We start from the raw sequence: 23,877 nt of genomic DNA on the forward strand, positions 1-23,877 counted from the left end.
GGAATGGACTGCCGCGTCTCTAGCAGCATCGCTCGAGGTGGTAGGGTTCGTCCTGTAAGGGCACGGTATATGAAAATACCGCCTAAGCACTCGTTGCGTCCTCGGAAATACAATATATAATGTATAATATGTATAGTAATTTGCGTACTCTAAGTGATTGAAGTCAGTAAATATTGTTGAGCATCCATATTAAGAATTACGCATTTCAAGCTCCGGGAGGCGCGCATACAGTCTGAGTCCCACATATTGGTCACAACATAGAACATAGAATATAATGAAGCCGGCGTTATAGAGGTGTTTGATGGATGTTGGGACAGGTCTCGCATAGGTAAAAGGCTGTGGTCATATCCACTCGAGTGCCACATTTGTATTATATAATAACCGTTGCATTCACCTAAGAGCCATCTGCAGTGACGGCCAATGTATAGTCTACACGCTTGCATAGAATAGTGGGCTGGCACGCCTATATATTAGGATGCGAGGCGTCGATTGAGACTCCATATGACCCAAAGTGGTGTTTGTTTTGGTTACGTTGGCACAGAAACGCGGTTGGGATATGAGCAACAACACAACAGCCCCTCGCTTCGTTGCAACCCACCGCCTTGCCCTTCGGTTGTGACATTACCACCTATTTTTTGTGACCCAACTGCAGCGCTTTTATCCTTCATTTTCCAATCCATTGTTTGATTATTGTCATTGAAGGAAATCAAGATGAGAGAAGTAATTAGTATTAACGGTATGTTTAACCGTGTGATTGATGAGGTTGGTAATGGTCACGTCTTGTTCATTGATTGCTAACGTGTTGTCGTGTTTTCATTCTGCAGTTGGTCAAGGTACACACACCCGCTTCTTTTCTTTTCGCCACGATCTTCAAACTATTTGAGATGGATTAGGATGTACCTGGCGATGCAAGTGCTGATCGAATTTTTTTACAGCTGGTTGCCAGATCGGTAATTCTTCATGGGAGGTACGAGATTTTCTGATTGTCTGAAGAGATTTCGCGTCCATGGCCTCTACACAACGCGAGGCAATAAAATTTTTGATCGACTTATTGAAAATCTAACTAATAACTGTACAGCTGTACTGCCTTGAGCACGGAATTCAGGTTAGTTATAATGATCCAGACAAATTTCGCGTCCTGCATAAATGAAATCTTACGCGTGCAATATAGCCCGATGGATACCTCACTGCCGAGAAACATTCCGGACCGCGAGATGAGGGTTTCAGTACTTTTTTTTCTGAGACTAGTAAGTTGAATATTTCATGGGATAAGTTGTTGATAATAGCGGATTGTCGCGTGTCTATCGGCGATCTGAAGAATCGGACTAAAGTCTTTTAGGCAATGGAAAATATGTTCCCCGAACCATCTACGTCGATCTCGAACCTAATGTGATTGACGAGGTCCGCACCGGCACCTACAGAAACCTTTTCCACCCTGAACAGCTCATCAGCGGCAAGGAAGATGCTGCCAACAACTGTAAGCGATGTCGGCACCAGGAGAAGAAAGATGAAACTAACGGTTGTCATAGATGCGCGCGGCCACTACACTATTGGCAAGGAGCTTATCGACCAAGTCGTGGAGCGTGTTCGTCGCGCTGCTGGTGAGTATTGATTCTGGTGATATGGGATGAATATATCAGTAACTCGATTTCAGACTCGTGCGATGGTCTTCAGGGCTTCCTATTCACTCACTCCTTTGGCGGTGGAACTGGATCTGGTTTCGGTGCTCTTCTCTTAGAACGCCTTTCTCAGGAGTATGGGAAGAAGTCTAAACTTGAGTTCGCCGTCTATCCCGCTCCTCAGGTCTCTACGTAAGTATAGGAAAAAATCCGCTTATGATATTGAGGCTTACAACTTTGTAGTTCTGTCGTCGAACCATACAACTCGGTTTTGACAACCCACACCACGTTGGAGCATTCCGACTGTACATTCATGGTCGACAACGAGGCTATCTACGACATTTGCCGACGCAATCTCGACATTGCTCGTCCAAGTTACGAGAACCTTAATCGACTCATCGCTCAGGTTATTTCATCAATCACTGCCTCGCTCCGATTCGATGGCTCCCTTAATGTCGATTTGAACGAGTTCCAGACCAACTTGGTTCCGTACCCAAGAATCCACTTCCCTCTTGTCACCTATGCTCCCTTTATCTCGGCTGCCAAGGCTTTCCACGAATCCAACTCCATTGCGGAAATGACCAACGCTTGCTTTGAGCCTAACAACCAGATGGTTAAGTGCGATCCCCGTAACGGAAAGTATATGGCTACCTGCCTTCTCTACAGAGGCGATGTTGTTACCAAGGATGTTCAGGCTGCTGTTGCTGCCATCAAGGCGAAGAAGACCATCCAGTTCGTGGAATGGTGCCCCACTGGTTTCAAGCTGGGTATCTGCTACCAGCCGCCTCAACTCGTTCCTGGCGGCGACCTTGCCAAGGTTTCCCGGGCAGTGTGCCTTCTTTCTAACACGTATGTTAATATCATTCAATTATTATCATTATCATGTTGCTAACCGTTTTCATAGCACTGCCATTGCTGAGGCCTGGTCGCGACTTGACCACAAGTTCGATCTCATGTACTCCAAGCGCGCTTTCGTGCACTGGTACGTTGGTGAGGGTATGGAGGAGGGTGAGTTCTCTGAGGCTCGGGAGGATCTCGCGGCTCTCGAAAAGGACTACGAAGAGGTTGGTGCCGACTCGACCTTCGATGGTGAGGAGGACGAGGGCGAATATTAGACATCTTTATGGAGTTTGTTTGGGAACGAAACAGTGAATGTGATGTAGGATGGACGTGTAATATTTTCAACTATGATAGTTACTGTTTTTATTTGTCTAATTTTATAAACCCATGAATTTGTGTTATTTTTTGTATCAATTATGGTTCTATATAATTTGCTTTAAATTTCCTGTAATAGGTTATAAATGATGCGTTATAAAATGTTTTCGGCTAATCATTCAATGGAAGCATTTATAGTACATATTACCTTTAACTCCGATAATGCAAGCACATGATGACATGTCATAAATGCAAGCCTAGTTGACATTCTGTTCCTCGTACTCCACTTCTTCGCATTCGCCGTCATCGCTTGGCTCGGCACCACTCTCGTGATCGATTGCGTCGAACTCGTCGTCAGACTCGTCGTTGTCAGTCTCTTGCTTCTTTTTGGTCTCTAATTCATCAACAGCCCGTCTAACATCCTCCTCCAACTTTTCATACGCATCGGTCAATTCTTTTGAGTCCGCGTTAAATTTCAAACCCCGTAATATCAAATTCCGCGCCGCCTTCCGATTCGCGTTCTCTCTCAACTCACATTCAGCTGCCAACACCCATAGTTCAGGCTTAGTAGGATGCAACCGCAACACGTTCTTCAATATCTTATTCAACAAATGTCGTGCCTTCTGCTGTCTCGCGTACGAGATATACTGCATCCAAAGACTTATATCGCCCTTGAACTTCCTCGTTGCCCTCTCAAAAATGAAAAAAATGCGTTGTTGGCCAGACCAAGTTGACACACTCGCACCCTTCTCCCCATTCCCACCGAGTCGCTGAATGCGCTTCTTGCGGAGTAAATCCAAATTCATTTCGAATTCCGCGTACTTCAAAAAATCGAGAAGATTGGCACCGCGGCCGTGTATTCGGTGCTCGAAATCCGTCCGACGACGTGTTATTGATGCGATTTCGTGCTTTGTGAAGAGGTTCTTCTTTTGCAAGTCTTCGAGCTCGGGAAGTGTCTGGGATTTATGTTAGTTTGAGACATACGCACAAAACAAGATAAAAGACAGGAAGACGTTACTTGTTCTAGGTAGTATCTGACGCTCTCTGCCATCTTGCAATTAATAGAGATTAGAAAATATTTGTGCGGATGTTAAACGCTGGAAACAAATACTTTTCAATTCACTGAAGTTGGGAGAAATCGTTTCATGTGCGGGTTAGGGTTAGGTTGCGGTTCAGCAACCATTCTGATCCTCATCAAATAGGCTCATCGGCATTGCAGGAGCAAAACTACATGTGATATGTGGTTGGCAACAAACCATCTTGCATTAGAAACATTATAATAGTCCAGAAAAAAGTTTAATATCCGAGAATCCAGCAAAGCGCAAAAATATGACCCTGCACATCAACAAAACTTTCCAACAGGCCGCACAAGACTCGCGCAATTTACAAACCCAAAAAGCATCGCAACACCAAACAAAATAGGACGCAAAGTAATTATAAAGGTAGTGCATGAAAATATTATACACGTAACAAACAAGTTCGTAACCGAGTACTCCATAGCAATACAAGTGTTATACGGCGATGCCAACTTAATTCCCGAATAGTGGAAAGAGATTACCCCCCGCGCTCGGCTTCCGACCATGACCGAGTCGTGGGACTTGAGAGGAACATTAAACTCTCGATCGCATCAACCTCGCTCTTTTGCCGGTCATCAGTAGTTTCCCCTGCAGCGGCCGCGCGTTTCTTCTCGGCCTCTTCTTTCTCGAATTCAGCAGCAGCTGCGGCGACTGCTGCGACGTCAGCAACTGTGGCTGAGACTCCGCCTTGTGATTTATGTAGCTGAGGCTTGCTCTTCCGTCGGGCTGATGGTGACGGACTTGTACTTTGCCGTGAACTAAGTGACGGCGGGAGCTTGTTGCTGAAAGTACCTAGTGCAGGGAGGCCGTTAGGTGTGATCGGTGCTCCCCTCTTTGACTTCGGCGGCGAGAATCTCTGACGAGGAGGCGAAATAGGCACTGGAGTTTTGAAGTTTGGATTAGCAGACAGTGGAGGCTGGAATTGCAGATGAGTGTATCCACCACTCCGCGATCTGCTCCTTGAAGCTGTTGGGGACGAGGGCGGCTGGGGAGCTGCATGGCGTGCTCCAGGAGCATGGCTCATCCAAAAAGATTCGTAAGTCTTGGAATCCAACTCTCCTCGCCTGTGTATGGGCGACGATGGAGTCTTTGAGTCAGCAGCAGCCATAGAAGTTGTCGTAGATAGATGCCCATTTTCGTCCTCGTCAATGACGACCTGAGTGGCCGTCATCGTCTGGTTTTCAGGCCTCGTGTATTCAAACAGCTGTGACGAACTCCCAAACGACGGCGGAATGGTGAGTGTATGAGGATAATCCGGTTTCGGTGATTTATGTGGTGATAGTTGCGGAGATTGCTTCACATTTTGCTCGAGTTCATCAAGCGACTGGCCAGTCCAGCCGTGCTGAACTTTCATCATGGCGTAGGACAGCCGAGTACGAAGATTCGATGAGATCTATCCATATTCTGTTAGTAGTGAATCACGATCGATCAGATAATTGTGTTAGTACCGCTTGGATCCGATCTTTGTCGATTAGCGGGGATGAGCTTAGTCCTTTATGTGGACTAGGAGGCTGCGACGACACAGGGGTTTTAATAGCTCCGGAAGCCGTTCGTTTTGAAGATCTCATAGGTGAAGTCTCAGTGTTGGCGCGAAATACGTCGTCTTCGTCACCGTCATTAGATGCCGCGACAGACGTTGTCCGGAGAGCATTTGGAGACAGAACCGGCTCTGACTGGACAGGAGGATGCGCGTGTGGCGAACCGACCGCGTCATCCTGTCCCTCTTTGATAGCAATATTCGACTCGACAGCCACGACTATATTCGATTTTTGTGGAGACCTTGGCTGGCTTTTGGCAGCATCGTCACCTGCAACCGCCGGCGGCGAAGACACGGGTGTGCAAATGGGTGACTGGGACAGATGACGGGTGTCGTTCGACGCAAACGAGTCATGCGACGAAGACGACGCTACCTCTACTGGCTTTGCTGAATTCGGTGAGTCTGGCGAAGCAGCAGTAGAAGACACGGGAGTGAAGGCGGGTAGTAGCGTGGTCCGCGGTGACGATGAAGATTGGTCAACATGTGGCGACGCTTTGGAGGACGACGGTGGACTCTCGGACGACATTGGAGGCGGCATCGTGAGCAATAAGCTCTGAACGCTGAGCAGAGAAGGAGCAGGCGGACACCCGAAGAGAAGGAGTGAGGATGCAGGTGAAAAATTGTACCAGCGGCGACGACGAGGGACGAACGCGGCAGACTGAGCCTTGCGAGCCCAAAACAGCAACACGTCCAACGCAAACGTTGACGACAACAAACACGCCTTACAGCACAGAGAATATCTGCCCTGGGACTGCGCGCACGGCCGACGTTGCCGTAATTATCCGCCGAAGCAATCCGCGCATCTCGTTCCAAAATAGCATGGCTTGCATGTGTACGTAACCCTCAATCTGATCACAGCGGCAGAGCCGAGGCAATCACGCTTGTATGCCGTTTCTGTCGCACACTGACCTGTAATGCACCACGTGCATGTTTAATGTACAATTCGATCAGAATTCGCGCCTTGTCGATTTCTCAAGGTCATCTACACCAACACGTGATAGCTGGCTAGGGGTAAATCCTCCGTCGGTGGGGATATGGCTCGGTAAATGTCAAATTATTGCAACAAGCTGTTAGGCACTTGAAATCAGCTTTTGTGCTTTCGAGTAGGTACGGGGCTATATATTTTGAAAATCTCACCGGTAGCCTTAAATTTCATAGAACTTTCTGCTAAGCATTATTCTCCAGCGACCATGTAGTGGACTAAAGTTAAACGACGCAACAACGTAGCGAACCGCGCCACAGTTTTGTCGAGACCAGGAATAAATAGGACCCGGATAGAGGTGCGCATAGTTATCAGATTCGGGTTTCTTTCGTGCTTGAGCCCTGATGTCAGTTCGGGTATGGCAGGAGTATCTGTAGAGCGATAGCACGAGACATATAAGTGTGTGCTGATATGCTCTGTCTGCAATGTTATGCGACATTTAGTGCATAGATGGGCATGCTTAGTGCACTAACGGCTTCCACTAGGCACGTCATGATTGCACTGAAACTTGGGCACTATGACGAGAGAATAGCAGATGTCAATTAGAGTTTTCATTTTGAGCGACGATTCTGCTAAAAGCGGTCCAGGATTGCACTAAAAGTCGTACTAGACTGAATAGTTTTTGACGAATGAAACTCAATTGTACCCACACATTGTACAATAACTCCCGAACTCGCCATCGCGATTTTGGCCAACAGCAGCAGCCAACTGGCCAGCCACCTCCCAGGCGAAGAGATTACCTTCCGCCATCGCGAAAATATCCACATACTCAGGTTCAGTATTTATCGCACTTAATTCCACTCATACTGTTTATGCAGCGCAGCCACCGTGGCTATTATGCCCACGAAGCGCACCTCTCACTTATCTTCGAGCCTACCGTCGCCGCCGAGTCCCGTCCCAGAAGCATACTACTCCCTCCCGTCTAAGTCCCCGCCCTCGCCCATAGCGTCCAGGAGTGGCCCGCCTCCATCTGCTCAGCAGCTCGTTACGTCTTCCAGTGGGCAGCTAAGCAATAAGAGAAAAGGACCTGCAGTTCCTCGGAAGCTCAACCGCAGCGGTACTATCAGGTCAGACTCTCTCGACCCCGAGCCAGAATTCAGACAAGAATCGAAGGCTAAAAATACCGAACTCAAGAGCCGCCCTCCACAAAAGTCGGGTTGGTGCTCTGGCAAGTGGTTTATATTCGGTGACTCCAAGAAAATTACAGACGAGGAGCCAAAGGCAGCTGTATCGCAGACCGAGAAAAACTTCTCGCCGTCGATCAGAAAGAATAGCCTTGGAAGCGACAGTAGCGGTACCAGTAGGGAGTGCAGCGAGAAGGAAGCGAGTCCTACACCAAAAGAAAAGACTGTGCGCATGGGTACCACACCGAAACGACCTGTAACAATGAGCAGCAAAACAGGCTATTTCGCGCAAGGCAACTCACCCGATGGCGGGGAATTCGAACAGTTCCCAGCATCTACAGGACCGCCATTCTCACCTCCAGACTCGGAGGACAACGAATCATTTCCTGTCCCCCAGAAGACATCATGGATAAGCAATTTTTTTTCTCGAAAGGAAAAACAGCCCACCTATGAAAAGGAAACATACAGATCGCCATATGGTGCGAACGGTCCCCCTTCGCCGCCAACTTCGATATTGAGTACAGCATCTTCTGTGAACACATTACGACCCAACGTCAATCAGAGCAGTTTGTCACTCGCTAGCAATAATGGATATGTTAGCTACAACCGGGGCGACGCCATCAACAATAGAACAGATAGTGTCGGCAACACAAGCCCGACTTCTACCGCACCATCCACTACTTCCACCAACACAGCCAATAATAACGGCAACACATGGGCGTTCTGGTCGCGCATGTCGTCGAAGGGTAGTGATCAATCCGGAACGTCAATATCGGAGGACGGCGTTGTCGCATTCAGTGGTCCTAGCGCGCAGTCATTCATCCAGAAGCAGCGCCAGGGTAATCGGGTAGATGATAACGCCAGTATCATATCTTCGGACACTGTTCTAGTGAACCCGGGCCCTCCGCGAACCATGTCCAGGAATACATCTCGCGTGTCACTTAGCCAAAGCACCTATCCACCTAGTCTCTACAATGGATCGTTATCAAATCTCGCCTCCGACGGGCCCTCCATGTACAATAGCAACGTCTCTCCGCCCAAAATCTCTCGTTCAGATACATTCCGACCGTCGCGCGATGAGACCAAGCCAATCCGCGATTCGTCTGGTCGTGCAGTACGCAATATCGAGACGCTCGGCAAACCTAAGACTGAGGTTCCGGTTGCAAACACCGTTAATTCAGCCAGCGGGGCAAAAGAAACAGTGTTGATGGCTCCGCCGCCTACAAATGCACCCGTCGATTCCAATATGATGAAAGCCGAACCGGTTACTACGAAGAAAAGTAAAAAAAGTAAAGACAAGGATCAAATACGCTATCCGAGCATGGTTGTGCCCAAGCTCGATGATTGTTTGTCGTATGGTAGTTCTGCAGGTGCGTTGTGGGGTTCATTGAGCAAGATGAGCAAGTTGTTTGGAGGGCAGGAGGAAGAACGCGTTCACGTTCAATTGACTGCTCCGCCGCGTATTAAGAAAGCTGTTGCAATTGGTATCCACGGATTCTTCCCCATCAGAATGATTAGAAGTATTATCGGTGAGCCCACAGGTACCTCGGTCAAGTTTGCCAACGAGGCTGCAATGGGTATTCAACGATGGGCGGAACAGTCTGGACAAAACGTCGAGATTGAGAAAATCGCGCTAGAAGGCGAAGGTATTGTCCTTGACCGTGTCGAGAATCTGTACAGGCTACTCTCAAATTGGATCGATCACCTTCATGAGGCAGACTTTATTATCGTCGCCGCCCACTCTCAGGGAACGCCAGTCGCAGTCCAATTGGTCGCGAAGCTTATTGAAGAAGGACATGCCGATAACAAGAAGATTGGAATCATGGGCATGGCTGGCGTTTCGCTCGGCCCGTTCTACGGTCTCGATCAGAAGCTTGTTATTCGAGCGTACACGCCATTTGAATCCGACTCGTTGAAAGAGCTCTTTGCTTTCCAGAATCCCGATAGTCTTCAAGCGCGTCGCTACATTCAAGGCTTGCGAACAGTCATCGCTCATGGTGTCAAGATCACATTTATTGGTTCGGTAAATGATCAGCTTGTGCCGCTTTATTCATCGCTCTGTGCCCATGTTAACCATCCCCACATCTACCGCGCTATCTACGTCGATGGCAAAGTCCACGCGCCGTCATTCATCATCTACCTTATCGAGCTTCTTACAAAATTACGTAATATGGGATTATCCGACCATGGCATCATTCGAGACCTTAGTGACTCCTTGGCTGGTACGTTGACGGGAGGAGGTCACTCAATGATTTATAATGATCATGCGGTTTACGATATTGCGATTAAGTATGCGCTCGAGACAAGTAGCATTCCCGATCTCCCGGTCAACGTGAATAAATTCGAGGTTCCGATGCCAAGCAACTACAATCCTTACCATCTTCCGTGGACTGTAAGAGGAATGCTTGAGCAGGATTTCGGTATGTCAACTCTAAAAGTGATTTTTGTGGCAGTCGAATTGTTAACGAAATTTAGTTCGCAAACATCTCCTGGACGATGTCAAGAAAATCCTCAATAAGTTTGACGACTGGAATCCAGAAACGAAACAATTAAAAGACATCAAATATCGCCTCAGCGCGATCCGAAACAATGCTCCTCTAGCAGCAGCATAGCATGGCATTTCAAGTTACTATAGAAGGGGGCTACGTAGGTGTTAATATTTTGCATTGTGTATTATTTGTGTTTGCTTTGCTCTTTTTTTTCAAAAGGTGTTATGTTTTGCGTTTTTATTTCTGTTTAAGTCACTCGTTTAGTGCCCACTCTGTATTGCCACTCCTCGGTCGATTATCCGTTTTAGCCATTTTACGGTGTTAATCATGCGTCAATACTGGGAGTTCGTGTTGCTGTGAATGTATAGATTTGGAGTGTGGAAGGTGTAAGCTGTTGCACATTTTATGCGTGAATTTGAAATGACATTTAGTCTTCTAATGTTGACTTGAATCTTCGAGTACGTGTGTAATTTATATGGTTTGTTATTGCTCGACGTTAGCCATTTTGGTAATCGTAGCCTTGGGCCATATTGAACTGGATAGTGACGCTCGGATGACAGTTTGGATAGCCCCTGAAACTATGCGGCACAAAATTTTTTCTAGCCAGCGTCTCAAAAGCTCGAGACCACTTTTCCACACGAATAGATTTCTCGACTCAATCAACCTCAGGATCTTCTATTCATCCGACTGCTATACATAATAATTACATAATAAAGGGAAATGGCATCATTATATAAAGCCGTCTCCGGTACAAAGCGACGACGAGAAGACGACGGAGCCGACAAAAATGAGTCCCCAGGTGCAAAGAACCGGCAGCGTGTTCTCATGCTCTCTTCCCGTGGTGTCACTTATCGGTACGTCGAATATGTTTTCTTTCTGTATTTACAGCTACTTCGTGGGTCGGACAGTTGTTAACTGACAGCAATAGTCAACGACATCTGATCAATGATCTGTCAGTGATGCTTCCTCACGCCAAAAAAGACTCTAAATTCGACACAAAGTCAAAGCTCTTCATGCTAAACGAACTAGCAGATCTATACAACTGCAACAATGTCCTCTTCTTCGAAGCTCGGAAACGTCAAGATCTCTACCTTTATCTCGCCAAAGCCCCAAACGGACCAACCGCAAAATTCCACATTCAGAATTTGCACACGATGTCGGAGTTGAACTTTACCGGAAATTGCCTACGCGGGTCGCGGCCGATTTTGTCGTTCGATAAGACTTTTGACGGCAGTGCGCATTATCGTCTTGTGAAGGAGTTGTTATTCCATATTTTCGGTGTGCCGAAAGGTTCTCGGAAGTCGAAGCCCTTTGTAGATCACGTTCTTATGTTCTCGATCATCGATAATAAAGTCTGGTTCCGGACTTATCAGATTTCAGAAGCAATTGACACTGCTGTCAGCGAAGGCAGCACTACAGTTGAAGCAGAGGATATGAGAGCTGGCGGCAACAAGAAGAAACAGCTTACTTTATCCCTTGTCGAGATCGGTCCGCGCTTCGTTATGACGTTGATTTCGATTGTCGAAGGAAGTTTCTCGGGGCCGTTGATCTACGAAAACAAGGAATTCGTCTCACCAAATTTCGTTCGTGCTCAGTATCGGATGGGTAAGGCCACATTGAAGAATAAGCGGGCCGATAAGGTGGAAATGAAGAAAGTACAGAAGATCGTCAAGGCGAAGGAAAGAAAAGAGAAGGGGCCTGATCCGTTGACGGATAGCTTGTTGTTTGCGTAAGCGGCTTTGTATTGGTTGTAAATGGTTATTGTTCTCGTATTTGGGCAGGAATTAAAAATTTTGGATAAACGTTTGCCGTAGAGGTACTTTGATCCTGCATTGAAGTCTCTTGATTACCTCCCCTCGCTTCCGGAATGGACAACCGCTACACACAGGTGGGCGGACTACGCATTTGCAAAAGTCCTAAGTCGTGGATATCTCAGCACATATTGTGTGGCGAGAATGCATGAATTGCTCCTATTAGGTTGGGCTTCTCTTCATATACGAAGGTCGAATACATAGTTGTTCCAAGCTTCTACGGCAGAATTCATGATCGTTGAATGTTGATATATTTACGAGGAGCATATCAAACAAAACCATTGTACAGTCTAATTCTCTAATACGATAGTAATGGTACATCAATGCCAGCGTCGGGACATGGCAAACGATCCACTCGACTCAGCAAGCCAACATGCCTAAGTCGTTCGTCCGCGAGTTTCTAAGATAAAAGCACCAGTAGAGCATCACTACAGCCAGAGATTTATCGGAAATACGATAGCAGCAGCCGTTACACTCAAGGGTCCTGTTGACGAGTAATAGAAGCAGGGACGCTAACAATGTAGGGGCCAAACCAAATCGTGTGCGGCTCAGCAAAAAATTTCAGTTTTGACCTCATGGCTCTGAATCACGGACATGATTCATTATTATTACTCTAGAGAAATCACCGCAAATGAACGAAGACATAATCGAGCCAAATAACTACGTGTTTATCCGTCTACCGTCGGCAACTCTCCGTATAACCAAGCTTGCCCCACGTTCAACAATTCATCTAGGCAAATTTGGATCGTTCTATGCTGACGATATTATCGGCAAATCATATGGATACACTTACGAAATTAAAGACGACAAGCACGTCGATACGATATACTCTTCAGAGGGACTCTTTCCTTCGTCAACTGTAGACGCTGATGAAGAGGAGGACAGCGAAGAGACGGAAAATACTTTTGTTCCTGAGGAGAAAGAGGTTGGAACAAACGAGAACACGAGGGATGATCCCGGGGTTCAGAAATTATCCATGACAGAAATCGAAGCATTGAAAAGGACTGCGTCCGGCGAGAAGATTATAGAGACGGTAATCAAGTCGCACGCGGCGTTTGATAAGAAGAGCGTATATTCGCAAGAGAAATATAAGCGTCGGAAACAGCAGAAGTTTTTACGCAGATTCACCCCATGTAGTGTCGGAAGTTGTGAGATTGTAGAATATTTTCAATACAAAGATCATCACCGGATATTAGAGTTGACGTCCGAGAGCCTGGGCCTCATTTTGAGCTTGGCCAACATACGACCGGGTGGGAAGTATATTGTTATCGACGAGACCGGTGGATTGGTCGCGGGCGCTATGATGGAGCGGATGGGAGGTATGTGTGTTCATGGTGATGAACTCAAAAGGAGCTAACAAATTGCAGGCGAAGGTATGATATTGTTTGCGCACGAGAATGAACATCCAAATATGGACGTGATGAAATTCATGAACTTCCCTGAAGCGTTGGTCACACAGATGATAAAGACCATAAATTTGTTTGAGCTATTTTATCCGGAAGAGGAAAAAGGTACAGAATTGCAATCAAACTACTGTGGACTATTTTAACATAATGTCAGACGAAAAGGTGCTATCTGAAGATATTCTGTCGAAGATGAAATCCTCCCGTCGCGGGCAATACTATCGAAGATTAGCGAGGCATATCGAGCTCCAGAGCATATTCCAGCACATATGTGATGGCCTATTTGACGGGTATGCCATTTTGCAGTTACTCTTGGTCCTCCTTGAAGATGGCTGATTCTATTAGGTTAATTCTCGCCACAACTCTTGAGACCAAGCCGCTCCTCGATAAGCTAATTCCAGCACTGGAAGGTTCCCGTCCACTAGTTGTTTACAATGCAGCAAAAGAACCGCTAGTCGCCGCTTCTCACGATCTTATAGCTGATCTTCGCGTGTTAGCTCCCACGATCCTCGAAAGTCGGGTGCGAAAGTACCAAGTTTTCCCCGGACGCACGCATCCCGAAATGACATCAAAGTCTGGCGGTGGATATGTTCTGTGGGGTACTAGAGTTTTGCCGTCTAAAGTCCAAGCAGGAGGAAAGAAGCGCCGGAAACCTAATGCGCCAAAGCCTACCTCTAACGGAGATGCAGCGAATAAGGCAAATGTTGTTGCGGAGACTTGGCGAGACGTACCTACGGAGACAGTTGCATAGGACATTTTGATTAGAAGTTTGATGATTTTATTGTAATATATCGTGTTTAGGATATGGACGTACTTATTGTAAAACTGTGAGCGTGGCGCAAATTCTATGCTTGCAACATAGAAATTCGCAGCAATTTTATATGGACGTCGTCTGGTATAAGCTTCCGCTTGAACAGCTGTACGGATATACTAATTCTATTTAAAGAATGGATGCAACAAGATCCGCTGCAAAAAATCGCGTATGTGGCCGATACTTGCTGCCTAAAGACATGGGGTTAGGAAAACCAGAAAGTTTAGATGCATGGTGTCGAATTAATAATTCGCTTTCAAGCAAAACGCCGCTTTTCCCGGCATCGACTCGTTTTGATAAGAGCCTCGCCTCTGACCAATTGCACATCGCCCAGCCAGCGTTTCATCCGTTTATGATTGTCGCGTCGACTTTGAAGCGTCAGACACTTACCACAACCAGATTATCGGTTCCATTTCAACAGGTATGGGATTGCGGAACAAGGCGGTGATAGTTGTGTGTTTTGTTGTGTTGGCTCAGCTGCTTCATCGAGGCGGCGACGGAAATAAGGAGTGTAGCACTGAGAGCAATACGAATGAGAGTGTAGTTAGCGTTTGAATTTGAAAAGACGACGATGTAAGTTTGGGCAATGTGCTAATCAGTTGGTTCTTAGTTTACCAAGCGCAACATGCACATTCAGCATATTAAGATGCGTTGGGGCAGAGGAGACAATTACGCGTACCTCGTCACTGATGATGCCACCAAGGATACGCTTATCATTGACCCAGCTGAACCTCATGAGTATGTTAATTGAGTATGCGTCGTATGAGACTAATTCTAATGAACTCTTGAAGGGTTCTACCAGCTGTCAAGGCATTGGAGGCGAAGGGTGCTATCAAGGTGACTGGAATTGTCAACACCCATCACCACCACGATCACTCTGGTACGTGTTTGCAGCTGATTGCTGATAGCAGATATCTAACAACTGACTTATAGGTGGCAACGAGCAGATGGTATGACTTTTCGCACGCCCAAGAAGTAAGCTAATACAATTAATTTTACACAGCTCAAGGAATACCCCAATCTCCCCATTATCGCCGGCTTCAACTCGCCCGGCGTCACGGAGACTCCTAAGCACAATGCTTCTTTCAGACTCGGAAACTCGGTCACCGTCACTCCTCTCCACACGCCATGCCACACTCAGGACTCGATCTGCTACTTCTTCGAAGACGGTGACGACAAGGCTGTGTTCACTGGCGACACCCTTTTCATTTGCGGGTCTGGTCGATTCTTCGAGGGTACTGCCGCGGAAATGGATGCCGCACTGAACAAGGTCCTTGCTTCATTGCCCGATGACACAAAAGTCTACGTATGCATACCCTCAAAATAGTTACTTGGATGCTAAAGCTAATTGTTTCCTTTTAGCCCGGCCATGAGTACACAAAATCCAACGTTAAGTTCGCGAAATCGGTCCTCAGTAACGAGCCCTTGAGCAAGCTTGAGAAATTCTGCAAAGAAAATGAGGTCACCACTGGCAAGTTCACCATCGGTGACGAGAAGACCTACAATCCCTTCATGATGGTTACCGACCCTGCGATTCAGAAGTCTGTAGGCTTGGAAGACAGGGTTGACGTCATGACGAAGCTCCGAGAGCTGAAAAATAAGTTTTAATTGACGTCTGGCGGGTGTTGAAGTAAGGTCGCGTAATCAGTTCGATAATTCTAGCCAATGAACAATGCTTCATATCTGTATCTATTCACGTATACACAATACAAGCATTCCAAATGCAATAACATACAATAGTACTATCCGCTTCACCCAATCTATCCAAAAATGAAACCAGTCATCCGTCGAATAGCTGCAGACAAAAACGTTACGCCTAGGTGACGAAACATTTTCATAAAACCTGCGAAAGTAACAAGCGATATCAGTCTGTCTCTGGTGTCCACACCCATATCCCTTTGGGAATTGACATGGCGGAAATGAGTTCTAGCATTGCCAGAGATATTATAAAATTCTACTGAGAAGGAAGAAGAATTAAAAACTTGTAAGCTAGGAGACGGTTTTATGCTGGAAGGTTAGGGTTTGGCAATCTCTCTCTGGCTTAGGGTGTAGCCAAGCGATTGGCGGCTACTCCTGGACTTTCTATTCCGAAGCCTACATTTATGGTAAGTAATAATGAATATTATCAGTGCAATTGGTGCTAAGATACAATAGGCTACACCGCGTCGTTCAACACGTAACGTACCGCGCAAGAGTTACAAACTGTCGCCAGAGCCAGTCGAAGCTGTGCTTGAGGATGACCCAGTTGACATAGATGATATTGTATTTGAAGATGACGTTGATCTCGAGGCCATCGAGCTTCTACAGGAAGAGCTAGTCTCCTCCCCTGAACCAAAGAAAAACCCGAATTCTATTGCGAGGAAAGTTACGATTGAAGAATTTGCGGCCAGCAACACCCGACGGAGGCAAAAGGAGAAGGCCAAGGCTGATGGCTTTGGCATTTCCGAAAATGAGCTTACGGAGATCGAAGAAGTGTTCTCTGCAGGGCGCGATAGCGACGGGCGATTTCCGGTCGACAATATGGAAGACGCGATCATTGCTTTAGGATTCGAGACATCTCACCATGAATTACGAGGTATAATCGAAACAGCCGATCCAGAGTCTAGTGGGAACATTGACCGAGAAATTTTTGTGGAAATTATGGCGTATAAATATCAAGAACGGAAATCAGAGATGAGTACTGGCGCTGATGCAGTCAATAGAGATGAGATAGAACATGCATTTCATCTCTTTATTGATAATCGGCCGGATCGACATTTTATCACAATACAAGATTTGCGAAACGCTGCTGTACTAGCAAAGGATGACGTAACAGATGAGGATTTGCAGGAGATGTTACGTGTGGCATCTGGAAACGCATACGGCACAGTCACTTTTGAGAATTTTGCTGCTGTTATCAGAAAGTCGGGCGCAATTGTGTGAGTATATTATTACATGTACATGTATTGTGAGTTTTAATTGTATATATGGACAGATAATGGGCAGCTATTGGACTTAAAAAATCCAAGCCACCCTCTTAAAGCGCTATCCTACATGATTCCCGCAAACCCAGAGCGCCAAGCCAAAAATCAGCAAACCAATACGCCACAATCCTCACCCTACTAAATGTCACAGTCAATGGGAAGAGGTTGCTATGGTCAGTTTAGACTGCTCGTTAGACCACAAATCTGCCATGTTGTCAATTTTCGCCAACAAATTTCTATCCCTAGTTAGCCATGCAATCAGAGAGACGCAACAGTAGACTTACTCCACATGTTGTCCTGCACCAATTAAGCGGACTGTCTCCATTGCAGACAAATATTGATCCACGTGGGCCTGATAGTGCTTCTGGATACACTCCCGGCTTTCAGGTGAGTTTGCATTTTGGATTTCAAGAGAGCATTCATCCTGTGGGCATGTCCACCTCTTCGGAGGTAGCATAGATAAGACATCGTCAGATACCGGCAAAAGCCTGAAAGCATTCGTCAAACGCCGTTGTATACCCAGTGTAATGGCAACGAACATGGCGTCATCAGCAGATTTCTTCAGTCGAATACCATCCTCATGCGAAACGTCAGTCGCACTGGACCTCGATGAAGATGTGCCTTCGTTATTGCTTGACAACAAACCCAAGTCAAAACTGCTTTGCGATAAAAGTTGCTGCGATTCGGTATTCTGGGAGGTCGATGAGGTCAATATACCAAGGTCAGCATCATTCTGAAATCTACGACTGTCATCATCACTGTCACTATCATCCACTGCATTAAACGGAACAGTATTAGCCAAGGCTGGAGATCCGAATGGCCGTAAACTGGAGACCGCTTTCTGTGATCGCCTGATCAGTTTCGCTGGACTAGATCCGCTCTGGTCGCTTTCCTCCTTCTCATTAGTAATTATAACATCCCGCTTTACGGACTGATCATTATTGACGCCTTCTTGCAATTCCCGTAATTTCTTGTCAAATAGATGCTTCAACTGACTGACATAGTTGGCATATAACTCATAGTCTGCATTGTCACCTATATCGTGCTTTTTTGATTCGATAAGTTCCAAATGACGTTTTATTCTATCATTAAAAACTGCCATGCAATTTTCGTTTGTCATAAGTTGTTTCCACGATGACTCAGTAAATAGTAACTCCCGTTCTAGAAACTGTTTCATGTGTAACAAGAACTCATCGCTGTTGATCGCCAAATCAGGGGCCTTCGGACCGTACAAAATCAAAACGTGGGCCGCAGCATCAAAGACGTTGGCTGACCGATGAACAACGTAGGACAGTACATTCGACACTGTCAACGACGGAGATAAGCCGAACATAGCGGAAACTGAGGCGGACCGAGGTGACACCGAAAGGGAAGAAGAAACGTGATGACCGCGGCGTTCTCCTTCTGGAGTCGAGGATAGAGATGTCGCGCTATCTGGGGAAATACTTCGACGTTTGCGTTTTTTAGATGCAACTGCACGCAATTTGATGTTATTTTCGAGGTAGTCTGATGTTGTTTCGTTAATGTTTACAGCTGCGTCATTAATCTTCTTAGACAGCTCGATAACCACAGGCTATATTCAACAGATTAACGTCATTCTACTGCAAAAATTCATATGGTGCCGCTCACGCCATATTCGGGATTGGCTAAGAACGATCGTAGTAGGACATCATTTTCCCAATATTTATCCTTCAGTAGCCGTGAAATAATAAAGCGGTGATGTTTGAGTAGAAGTCCATGAAATCGTATCTGGTTGAAGTCATGGCGGTACTGGAATTGTCAGTAACGGGGCTTCCCAACAAATATGAAATGAAGCTCTTACGCGCATATTAAGATTGTCAAACAGATCAAATTCGTCTTCATCCTCCGTCGGCGATATGTCGGCCATTTGGGCAGTGATCCATACTATACCTTCTCAGCAATCGCCCTCCCACACGTACTAGAATGCACACATACACCATAACTTCGTTTTATCGATGATCTCGGAGTAAATAGTCCGATATTCCTTGCTAGGAGATAGGCACCTATACCACGATGTTTCCCCTAAGACTTGAAAGTCTATGTTATCGTCCTCAGCACAATTGTTGCCGGCGATTAGTTTCTTCAGAATTGTAGTGTGCACGTTGTATATTCGTACACGAGTTCCAACAGTGCTGTCAAATGAATTATGTAGTAATTCTGGAGTCATTTTGTCAATATTACGTGCCCGTATGTGCAACTAAGACGTGCCAACTTACTTGGTCCTTGGACACTAGTGACACTCACCAGGTTGCCTTCGACTGTGTAATTATCAATGTCGTCCTCATTATCAACATCTGTGATGTCTGTGAGCGACGAGGATGTGTCTGCATATATGGAAATGCCTTCAAGCTGAACGCATGGCCATTCAAGGACATCAGTTGTCGGATCCGGACGCTCAAAGATGCTGAGCTCTGCCGTTGCTAGCGCCTGTGAAGAACACATTCCTGTAGACCACGCTAAGCACACCTACAAACAATAATATAGCACTCCCGAATTAGTAGATTCGTCAAACTCGGCAGAAGCAACTCTTTCTTGAAAAGTATGAATGGCAGGATAAAGCCTGACGTGACGATTGAATCATAAATACGTGATGGAGGAAAATTTCAAGTTGGGAGTTCGCATGCAAGTTACCGACCCTGAGCCATACGGCGACAATACAAAAATACACATATACATGCAGTTTTTTTATTCAACTCGTGGCGTTTGAATATAAGACCACATGGTACTTTTATCTATAGGCGAACAAAAGAAAGGTTCCATGAATCCACAAAACCCCACAGCGCGGTAACGGCTACCAGCAACGCATTCACCTCCAGATAGAAATATATACACTGGAAGTGTCCAAGCTCATCATACAATGTACAATCACAAGTCCTTATGATTAACGTGACATAAACATGAACCACATAACGGTGAAATAAAATACATAGGCAACATGGCGACATTGCTTAAATGACTTACGATTTGAGAACTGAAATATTTAGATTAGATGTTTAGATCTATTGAGAGTTAGTTTCCTGATTTACATTACTGTAGTACAGTTTGGACATGCCTGAAGTACTGCCTGAGGTAAGCGACCTGCCATAGCCCCAGTCCCAGCAGGGAGAAGAGTGTTCCAAGGGCGAAGAATTTGACACGATCGTTAGTCGACTCATTCGTGTCACGCAACCTTTGCTCGCGTTGGCGCAGATAGTCCATTTGCGTAACTATCTCATCAACCGACTCCTCAATTCGTCGCAACTCTAGCTCCATGGGCTTCAACTTCTCGGTCTGACCGACAGCGTTCCAATCTCTCGCGTCAGCTCCAATATCAATATCTAAGTCGATCTCTCGGTTGAGGCCATAGCTGTGAGCTGCAGAGTTGTGTGAGTTTATATTTCAATGTATACGAAAAAAATAAGGTACTAACAGCCTTGCTGGATATTTTCGAAACAGACATCGAATGCCGCATTAGCGTGAGCGGTAAACGCCGTCCGCGATTCACCAACCACGTCCTAAACACCATGAGTTAGAGTAGATCAAGGAGATCTCAAGCATGCGGGCTGTACCTTTGGTCTCCCGTATTCGTTGCCAACTGAGTCCATGATCTGGTACATCATTAGTCTATGTGATGATCCACGCGACGATCACATTGTGTAACATACGGACATATTCAGCACCTGGCCATCTCCCTTTTTTCCATTGGTCTTCACGTTGACGACAACCAGCGAATCCTTTGAAACGAAGTTACGAATGCACCGTGGAGTCACTGACCCAGCAGGTTGCGCGTTGACGATCATCTTCAATGCGCGTGCTGGCGTGGCCACGTAGCCCAGGAGAAGTAAAACGAGCAAGATCGTGGAGGGTAGACGCAATGATATCCGTGACCTCATAATTGTGTTCTGTAAAATAATAAATCTGCTGACGCACTTGATTATCTTCTATGGCCAGCCCTCGATGGTGACTGATTCGTAAAATTACTCGCGGACTTGATTATGTGGCTGCTGTGGATGAGTTTCCACGAACAGAGACGGTGCTTGCTATCAACCCTAGCCCATATGAATCGAGAGTATGACAATTTGTCACTCATGTTGTCTTCTCGTGACATGCCCCTGAAAATCCAGCTGGCCAGCGTAGATATGAGCACGTCCAGAAAATTCCTCTCAGTAGGCAAAGGCTGCAAATATGGCAGGACTTTAGCGCGGTACTTCGGCAAACTGACATCGCAAAAAATATAAATTTTGCTGATCCCGAATTTGCCCGCAATACGATCCCCACGGACACCGCCTGCTCTCTTCCTGCAGCTCAATCAACTGCTTACTCACATTCCACTAGTTGTTTCTCTTTGTTCCAGTAACAAAGGATAGAAATGGTATGTGCGACATTTCCCGATCACAAGACCACAACATAAACGAACACTAATTACTTTATCGTCCAGGCCACTACTCTTCGATCTATTCGCGGTGTTGTTCCCCTACTTGACAGAATCCTTGTCCAGCGTATGAAGGCCGAGGCCAAGACTGCGTCTGGTCTCTACATCCCGGAGAAGAACGTTGAGAAGCTAAGCGAGGCCAAGGTGCTCGCTGTTGGCCCCGGTGCTCTTGACAAAGATGGCAAGCGTATCACTCCCAGCGTTGCTCCAGGTGACCGAGTCTTGATTCCTCCCTTTGGAGGCAGCACGGTTAAGATTGGCGACGAGGTATGTGAAGAGACTCGGCATGAGTGGGGCGAAGTTCTAACGTTGCTGTTCCAGGACTACCTTCTATTTAGAGACTCAGAGATCCTAGCCAAGCTCACCGATGAGAAGTAAGAAGACGGAAATATTTGTATATAAATGGGGTTAACCAAAAGGCGAAATGAGGACTTTATGATTTTCAGCTCATAATATGACAAAGGCAATTACTATGTTGTTGCACTTTGTCCAGCGTCATTTGCGATGTTGTCTCTGCATTTTTTATGTAATTCACAACGTTGGATATGACGCATATTCTTAGATTTAAGACCAAAAAATTTATCCCACCTCAACCATCGATTTGTTCCATAACATTAAGGCACGTTGCGTTTCGCGCGTACGATACTAGTTTTTTGATGTTATTTGCAGAGCATTAAATGCGTATAGCCGACATATTGTCCAAAAAGATAAATACATCCAAGAATGCCGCCGTGTGGCGGAATAGTGACAGATTATGTATTAGGACATCAAACCCCGGATCATGGAGGACATTGCTCACGCAGTTATGCAACTCGACTCTCTCTCTAGTCTACCCTCTGTCTTCAATTACAGCTGTCCTCTACTCCACTTCAGCCAGTATTATTATTCTACTGGTATGAATCAAATTGTCGTTTAGAAAAGATGCGCAATGTAAATACCCAGCCGCCCTCCGTCGTGCTCTCTATGCTAGTGACATTGTATTTAGCCTAACCCTATGCGTTGTCGAAAATGAGATTGTGCAAGAATCCTGTACCCCACCGATGGCCCTGGATATCACGGTATGCTGTATAGATTCAGGAAATTAGATACGTGATGGACCGATTTAGATTACGAAGCTCAAATTCATTCAGATGTGTTACTCCCCAGTGTATCCACTATCTTAATGCATCAAAATGTTATTGTCACAATTTACCCAATAGATCCAACGATGTACGTCAGTGCCCATTCTCCTGATATTCTCTATATTCCATATGTATTTACAAATCTGGCATTCTCAATATCTCACTTCCTTGAGTCTGCACTTGAGTACGCAACAACTTGAATAATTCGCTGTTCTGCCATCTCTCCGGCACAGTCCTCTGTGGATTATCGGTAACCCAGTAGTAAATATCCCAGTCATATTCATCCAAAAACCGATCATACTCTTCCAACTGCTCCGCATTAAAACTGTTAAGGTATGTCTTTGCGAATCGGCTGAGCAAAAGGTCCGTTTCCAAAATCCCACGTTTTCGACTCTGATAAAGTAATCGCGCACGCTTATGTTCTACACTCTCACCAGGTCGTGGTAATGGTTCAATTTTAAACTCAATCTGGATATTTGTCGGACCAGACAGCTTTGTTGATTGCTCGTTTCTGCCGATGAATGACGTGTGCAAGGCTCGGCTAGCGACGGACAGAGTTGACCAGTAAGACGCTCTTGTCACGGTAGTTCCTGCGGCGAACGCCCGAAATGACGAAATACAAGCCCTTCTCATAGTTGAGCACATGCTCTCTATCGGACAATAAATTTATAGCAGATTTGTTGGAGGTAGCGGTAAATTCCCAATAGCGAGTGGAATCGGGGCAGCAAATTTGGGCTCGGGAAACAACCCCAACCCTAGGCAACGAGTTTGGTCGTTCGGAATTTCTTGGGCAAAACTGGCTGTTCAGCGGTTCTGTCGGCGCGGTAATAGCACAGCAGAATTTCAACATCTCAATGTGTAATAGCCAGCCGGTCATACGCGACATATTGATGCTCAGAACGGCATAGTAAAACTTTAGGTCGTAAGAATTAATATATTGTTCCAAGATTCCATACAAAGTTGATTACTCAAACTCTACTCCTCTCACTCCTTCCGCCCGTATCTCATAATCCAGAACTTGCCCGCAAGTCACATACGGCGAAAAAACCACCTCAATGGTCCGCTTGGATACCTTTCGTTTAAGTACAACTCTTTGCGATACACAATTTGTCCATATCAATCCCAATGCGGGTACTTTGAGCCCGTGAATCTCGCCTGATGATTCGGCAACCAACCAGTCCCATCCCGAAAAGAATCGTGACTGATAATCAAGATCAAAAATATCAAGTTCAGTTTCCCTAGAGTCTTGAAAATCTGCGGACAAGCTAACATCTGCATCATCGCCGAATACCTCCTCAAATGGGTTCGCAATCCGAGTCTCGTCCTGCGATAATTGCGATGATATCAATGTTGC

The 23,877-nt window shown here is 46.0% G+C and overlaps 13 protein-coding genes across 13 annotated transcripts; 7 read left to right on the forward strand and 6 right to left on the reverse strand.

Annotated features, from left to right (window-relative positions):
- Positions 1–530: 530 nt before the first annotated feature.
- V1508DRAFT_426371 (Tubulin/FtsZ, GTPase domain-containing protein) lies at positions 531–3,032 on the forward strand. The gene is made up of 10 exons (XM_066941556.1): positions 531–736; positions 825–833; positions 936–967; positions 1,079–1,105; positions 1,172–1,247; positions 1,340–1,477; positions 1,530–1,601; positions 1,655–1,811; positions 1,863–2,468; positions 2,524–3,032. The coding sequence occupies exons 1-10, from the start codon at positions 712–714 to the stop codon at positions 2,732–2,734; spliced, it is 1,353 nt and encodes a 450-aa protein (XP_066792888.1). The 5' UTR covers positions 531–711; the 3' UTR covers positions 2,735–3,032.
- Positions 2,860–3,936, reverse strand: V1508DRAFT_376935 (U3 small nucleolar RNA-associated protein 6-domain-containing protein). The gene is made up of 2 exons (XM_066937608.1): positions 3,793–3,936; positions 2,860–3,730 (listed from the first exon to the last, which is right to left on the reverse strand). Exons 1-2 carry the CDS (start codon positions 3,823–3,825, stop codon positions 3,032–3,034), a joined length of 732 nt encoding a protein of 243 aa, XP_066792889.1. The 5' UTR covers positions 3,826–3,936; the 3' UTR covers positions 2,860–3,031.
- Positions 3,937–4,328: 392 nt separating this feature from the next.
- V1508DRAFT_361016 (uncharacterized protein) lies at positions 4,329–5,925 on the reverse strand (the record flags this gene model as incomplete). The annotated part of the gene is made up of 2 exons (XM_066937163.1): positions 4,329–5,243; positions 5,299–5,925. The coding sequence occupies 2 exons, from the start codon at positions 5,923–5,925 to the stop codon at positions 4,329–4,331; spliced, it is 1,542 nt and encodes a 513-aa protein (XP_066792890.1).
- Positions 5,926–8,889: 2,964 nt separating this feature from the next.
- V1508DRAFT_361026 (uncharacterized protein) lies at positions 8,890–10,105 on the forward strand (the record flags this gene model as incomplete). Its single annotated transcript, XM_066937164.1, has 2 exons — positions 8,890–9,913; positions 9,969–10,105. 2 exons carry the CDS (start codon positions 8,890–8,892, stop codon positions 10,103–10,105), a joined length of 1,161 nt encoding a protein of 386 aa, XP_066792891.1.
- Positions 10,106–10,702: 597 nt separating this feature from the next.
- V1508DRAFT_400339 (Brix domain-containing protein) lies at positions 10,703–11,715 on the forward strand (the record flags this gene model as incomplete). The annotated part of the gene is made up of 2 exons (XM_066938323.1): positions 10,703–10,836; positions 10,911–11,715. The coding sequence occupies 2 exons, from the start codon at positions 10,703–10,705 to the stop codon at positions 11,713–11,715; spliced, it is 939 nt and encodes a 312-aa protein (XP_066792892.1).
- Positions 11,716–12,383: 668 nt separating this feature from the next.
- V1508DRAFT_376946 (Gcd10p family-domain-containing protein) lies at positions 12,384–14,212 on the forward strand. The gene is made up of 4 exons (XM_066937609.1): positions 12,384–13,112; positions 13,161–13,304; positions 13,354–13,486; positions 13,542–14,212. The coding sequence occupies exons 1-4, from the start codon at positions 12,425–12,427 to the stop codon at positions 13,945–13,947; spliced, it is 1,371 nt and encodes a 456-aa protein (XP_066792893.1). The 5' UTR covers positions 12,384–12,424; the 3' UTR covers positions 13,948–14,212.
- V1508DRAFT_426388 (beta-lactamase-like protein) lies at positions 14,213–15,744 on the forward strand. The gene is made up of 5 exons (XM_066941557.1): positions 14,213–14,745; positions 14,799–14,887; positions 14,941–14,957; positions 15,011–15,313; positions 15,370–15,744. Exons 1-5 carry the CDS (start codon positions 14,633–14,635, stop codon positions 15,613–15,615), a joined length of 768 nt encoding a protein of 255 aa, XP_066792894.1. The 5' UTR covers positions 14,213–14,632; the 3' UTR covers positions 15,616–15,744.
- A 365-nt stretch (positions 15,745–16,109) lies between these two features.
- On the forward strand, positions 16,110–16,929 carry V1508DRAFT_400342 (uncharacterized protein; the record flags this gene model as incomplete). The annotated part of the gene is made up of 2 exons (XM_066938324.1): positions 16,110–16,112; positions 16,162–16,929. 2 exons carry the CDS (start codon positions 16,110–16,112, stop codon positions 16,927–16,929), a joined length of 771 nt encoding a protein of 256 aa, XP_066792895.1.
- Positions 16,930–16,932: 3 nt separating this feature from the next.
- V1508DRAFT_426391 (uncharacterized protein) lies at positions 16,933–19,621 on the reverse strand. Its single transcript, XM_066941558.1, has 5 exons — positions 19,208–19,621; positions 18,927–19,148; positions 18,793–18,875; positions 18,600–18,740; positions 16,933–18,543 (listed from the first exon to the last, which is right to left on the reverse strand). Exons 1-5 carry the CDS (start codon positions 19,431–19,433, stop codon positions 17,251–17,253), a joined length of 1,965 nt encoding a protein of 654 aa, XP_066792896.1. The 5' UTR covers positions 19,434–19,621; the 3' UTR covers positions 16,933–17,250.
- On the reverse strand, positions 19,622–21,073 carry V1508DRAFT_426396 (emp24/gp25L/p24 family/GOLD-domain-containing protein). The gene is made up of 4 exons (XM_066941559.1): positions 20,636–21,073; positions 20,540–20,578; positions 20,401–20,485; positions 19,622–20,344 (listed from the first exon to the last, which is right to left on the reverse strand). Exons 1-4 carry the CDS (start codon positions 20,861–20,863, stop codon positions 20,019–20,021), a joined length of 678 nt encoding a protein of 225 aa, XP_066792897.1. The 5' UTR covers positions 20,864–21,073; the 3' UTR covers positions 19,622–20,018.
- A 121-nt stretch (positions 21,074–21,194) lies between these two features.
- Positions 21,195–22,164, forward strand: V1508DRAFT_426399 (chaperonin 10-like protein). The gene is made up of 3 exons (XM_066941560.1): positions 21,195–21,342; positions 21,409–21,669; positions 21,724–22,164. Exons 1-3 carry the CDS (start codon positions 21,340–21,342, stop codon positions 21,778–21,780), a joined length of 321 nt encoding a protein of 106 aa, XP_066792898.1. The 5' UTR covers positions 21,195–21,339; the 3' UTR covers positions 21,781–22,164.
- Positions 22,165–22,167: 3 nt separating this feature from the next.
- V1508DRAFT_426401 (Flavinator of succinate dehydrogenase-domain-containing protein) lies at positions 22,168–23,209 on the reverse strand. The gene has a single exon (XM_066941561.1). It carries the CDS (start codon positions 23,166–23,168, stop codon positions 22,659–22,661), a length of 510 nt encoding a protein of 169 aa, XP_066792899.1. The 5' UTR covers positions 23,169–23,209; the 3' UTR covers positions 22,168–22,658.
- Positions 23,210–23,487: 278 nt separating this feature from the next.
- Positions 23,488–23,847, reverse strand: V1508DRAFT_400347 (uncharacterized protein; the record flags this gene model as incomplete). The annotated part of the gene is made up of 1 exon (XM_066938325.1): positions 23,488–23,847. A coding segment is annotated over one exon (360 nt), but the record flags the coding sequence as incomplete, so codon positions are not given.
- Between the last annotated feature and the right edge of the window lie 30 nt (positions 23,848–23,877).

The sequence above is a fragment of the Lipomyces doorenjongii genome (assembly GCF_038497915.1).
Source record: "Lipomyces doorenjongii strain NRRL Y-27504 unplaced genomic scaffold V1508scaffold_96, whole genome shotgun sequence".
Taxonomy (NCBI): Eukaryota; Fungi; Ascomycota; class Lipomycetes; order Lipomycetales; family Lipomycetaceae; genus Lipomyces; species Lipomyces doorenjongii.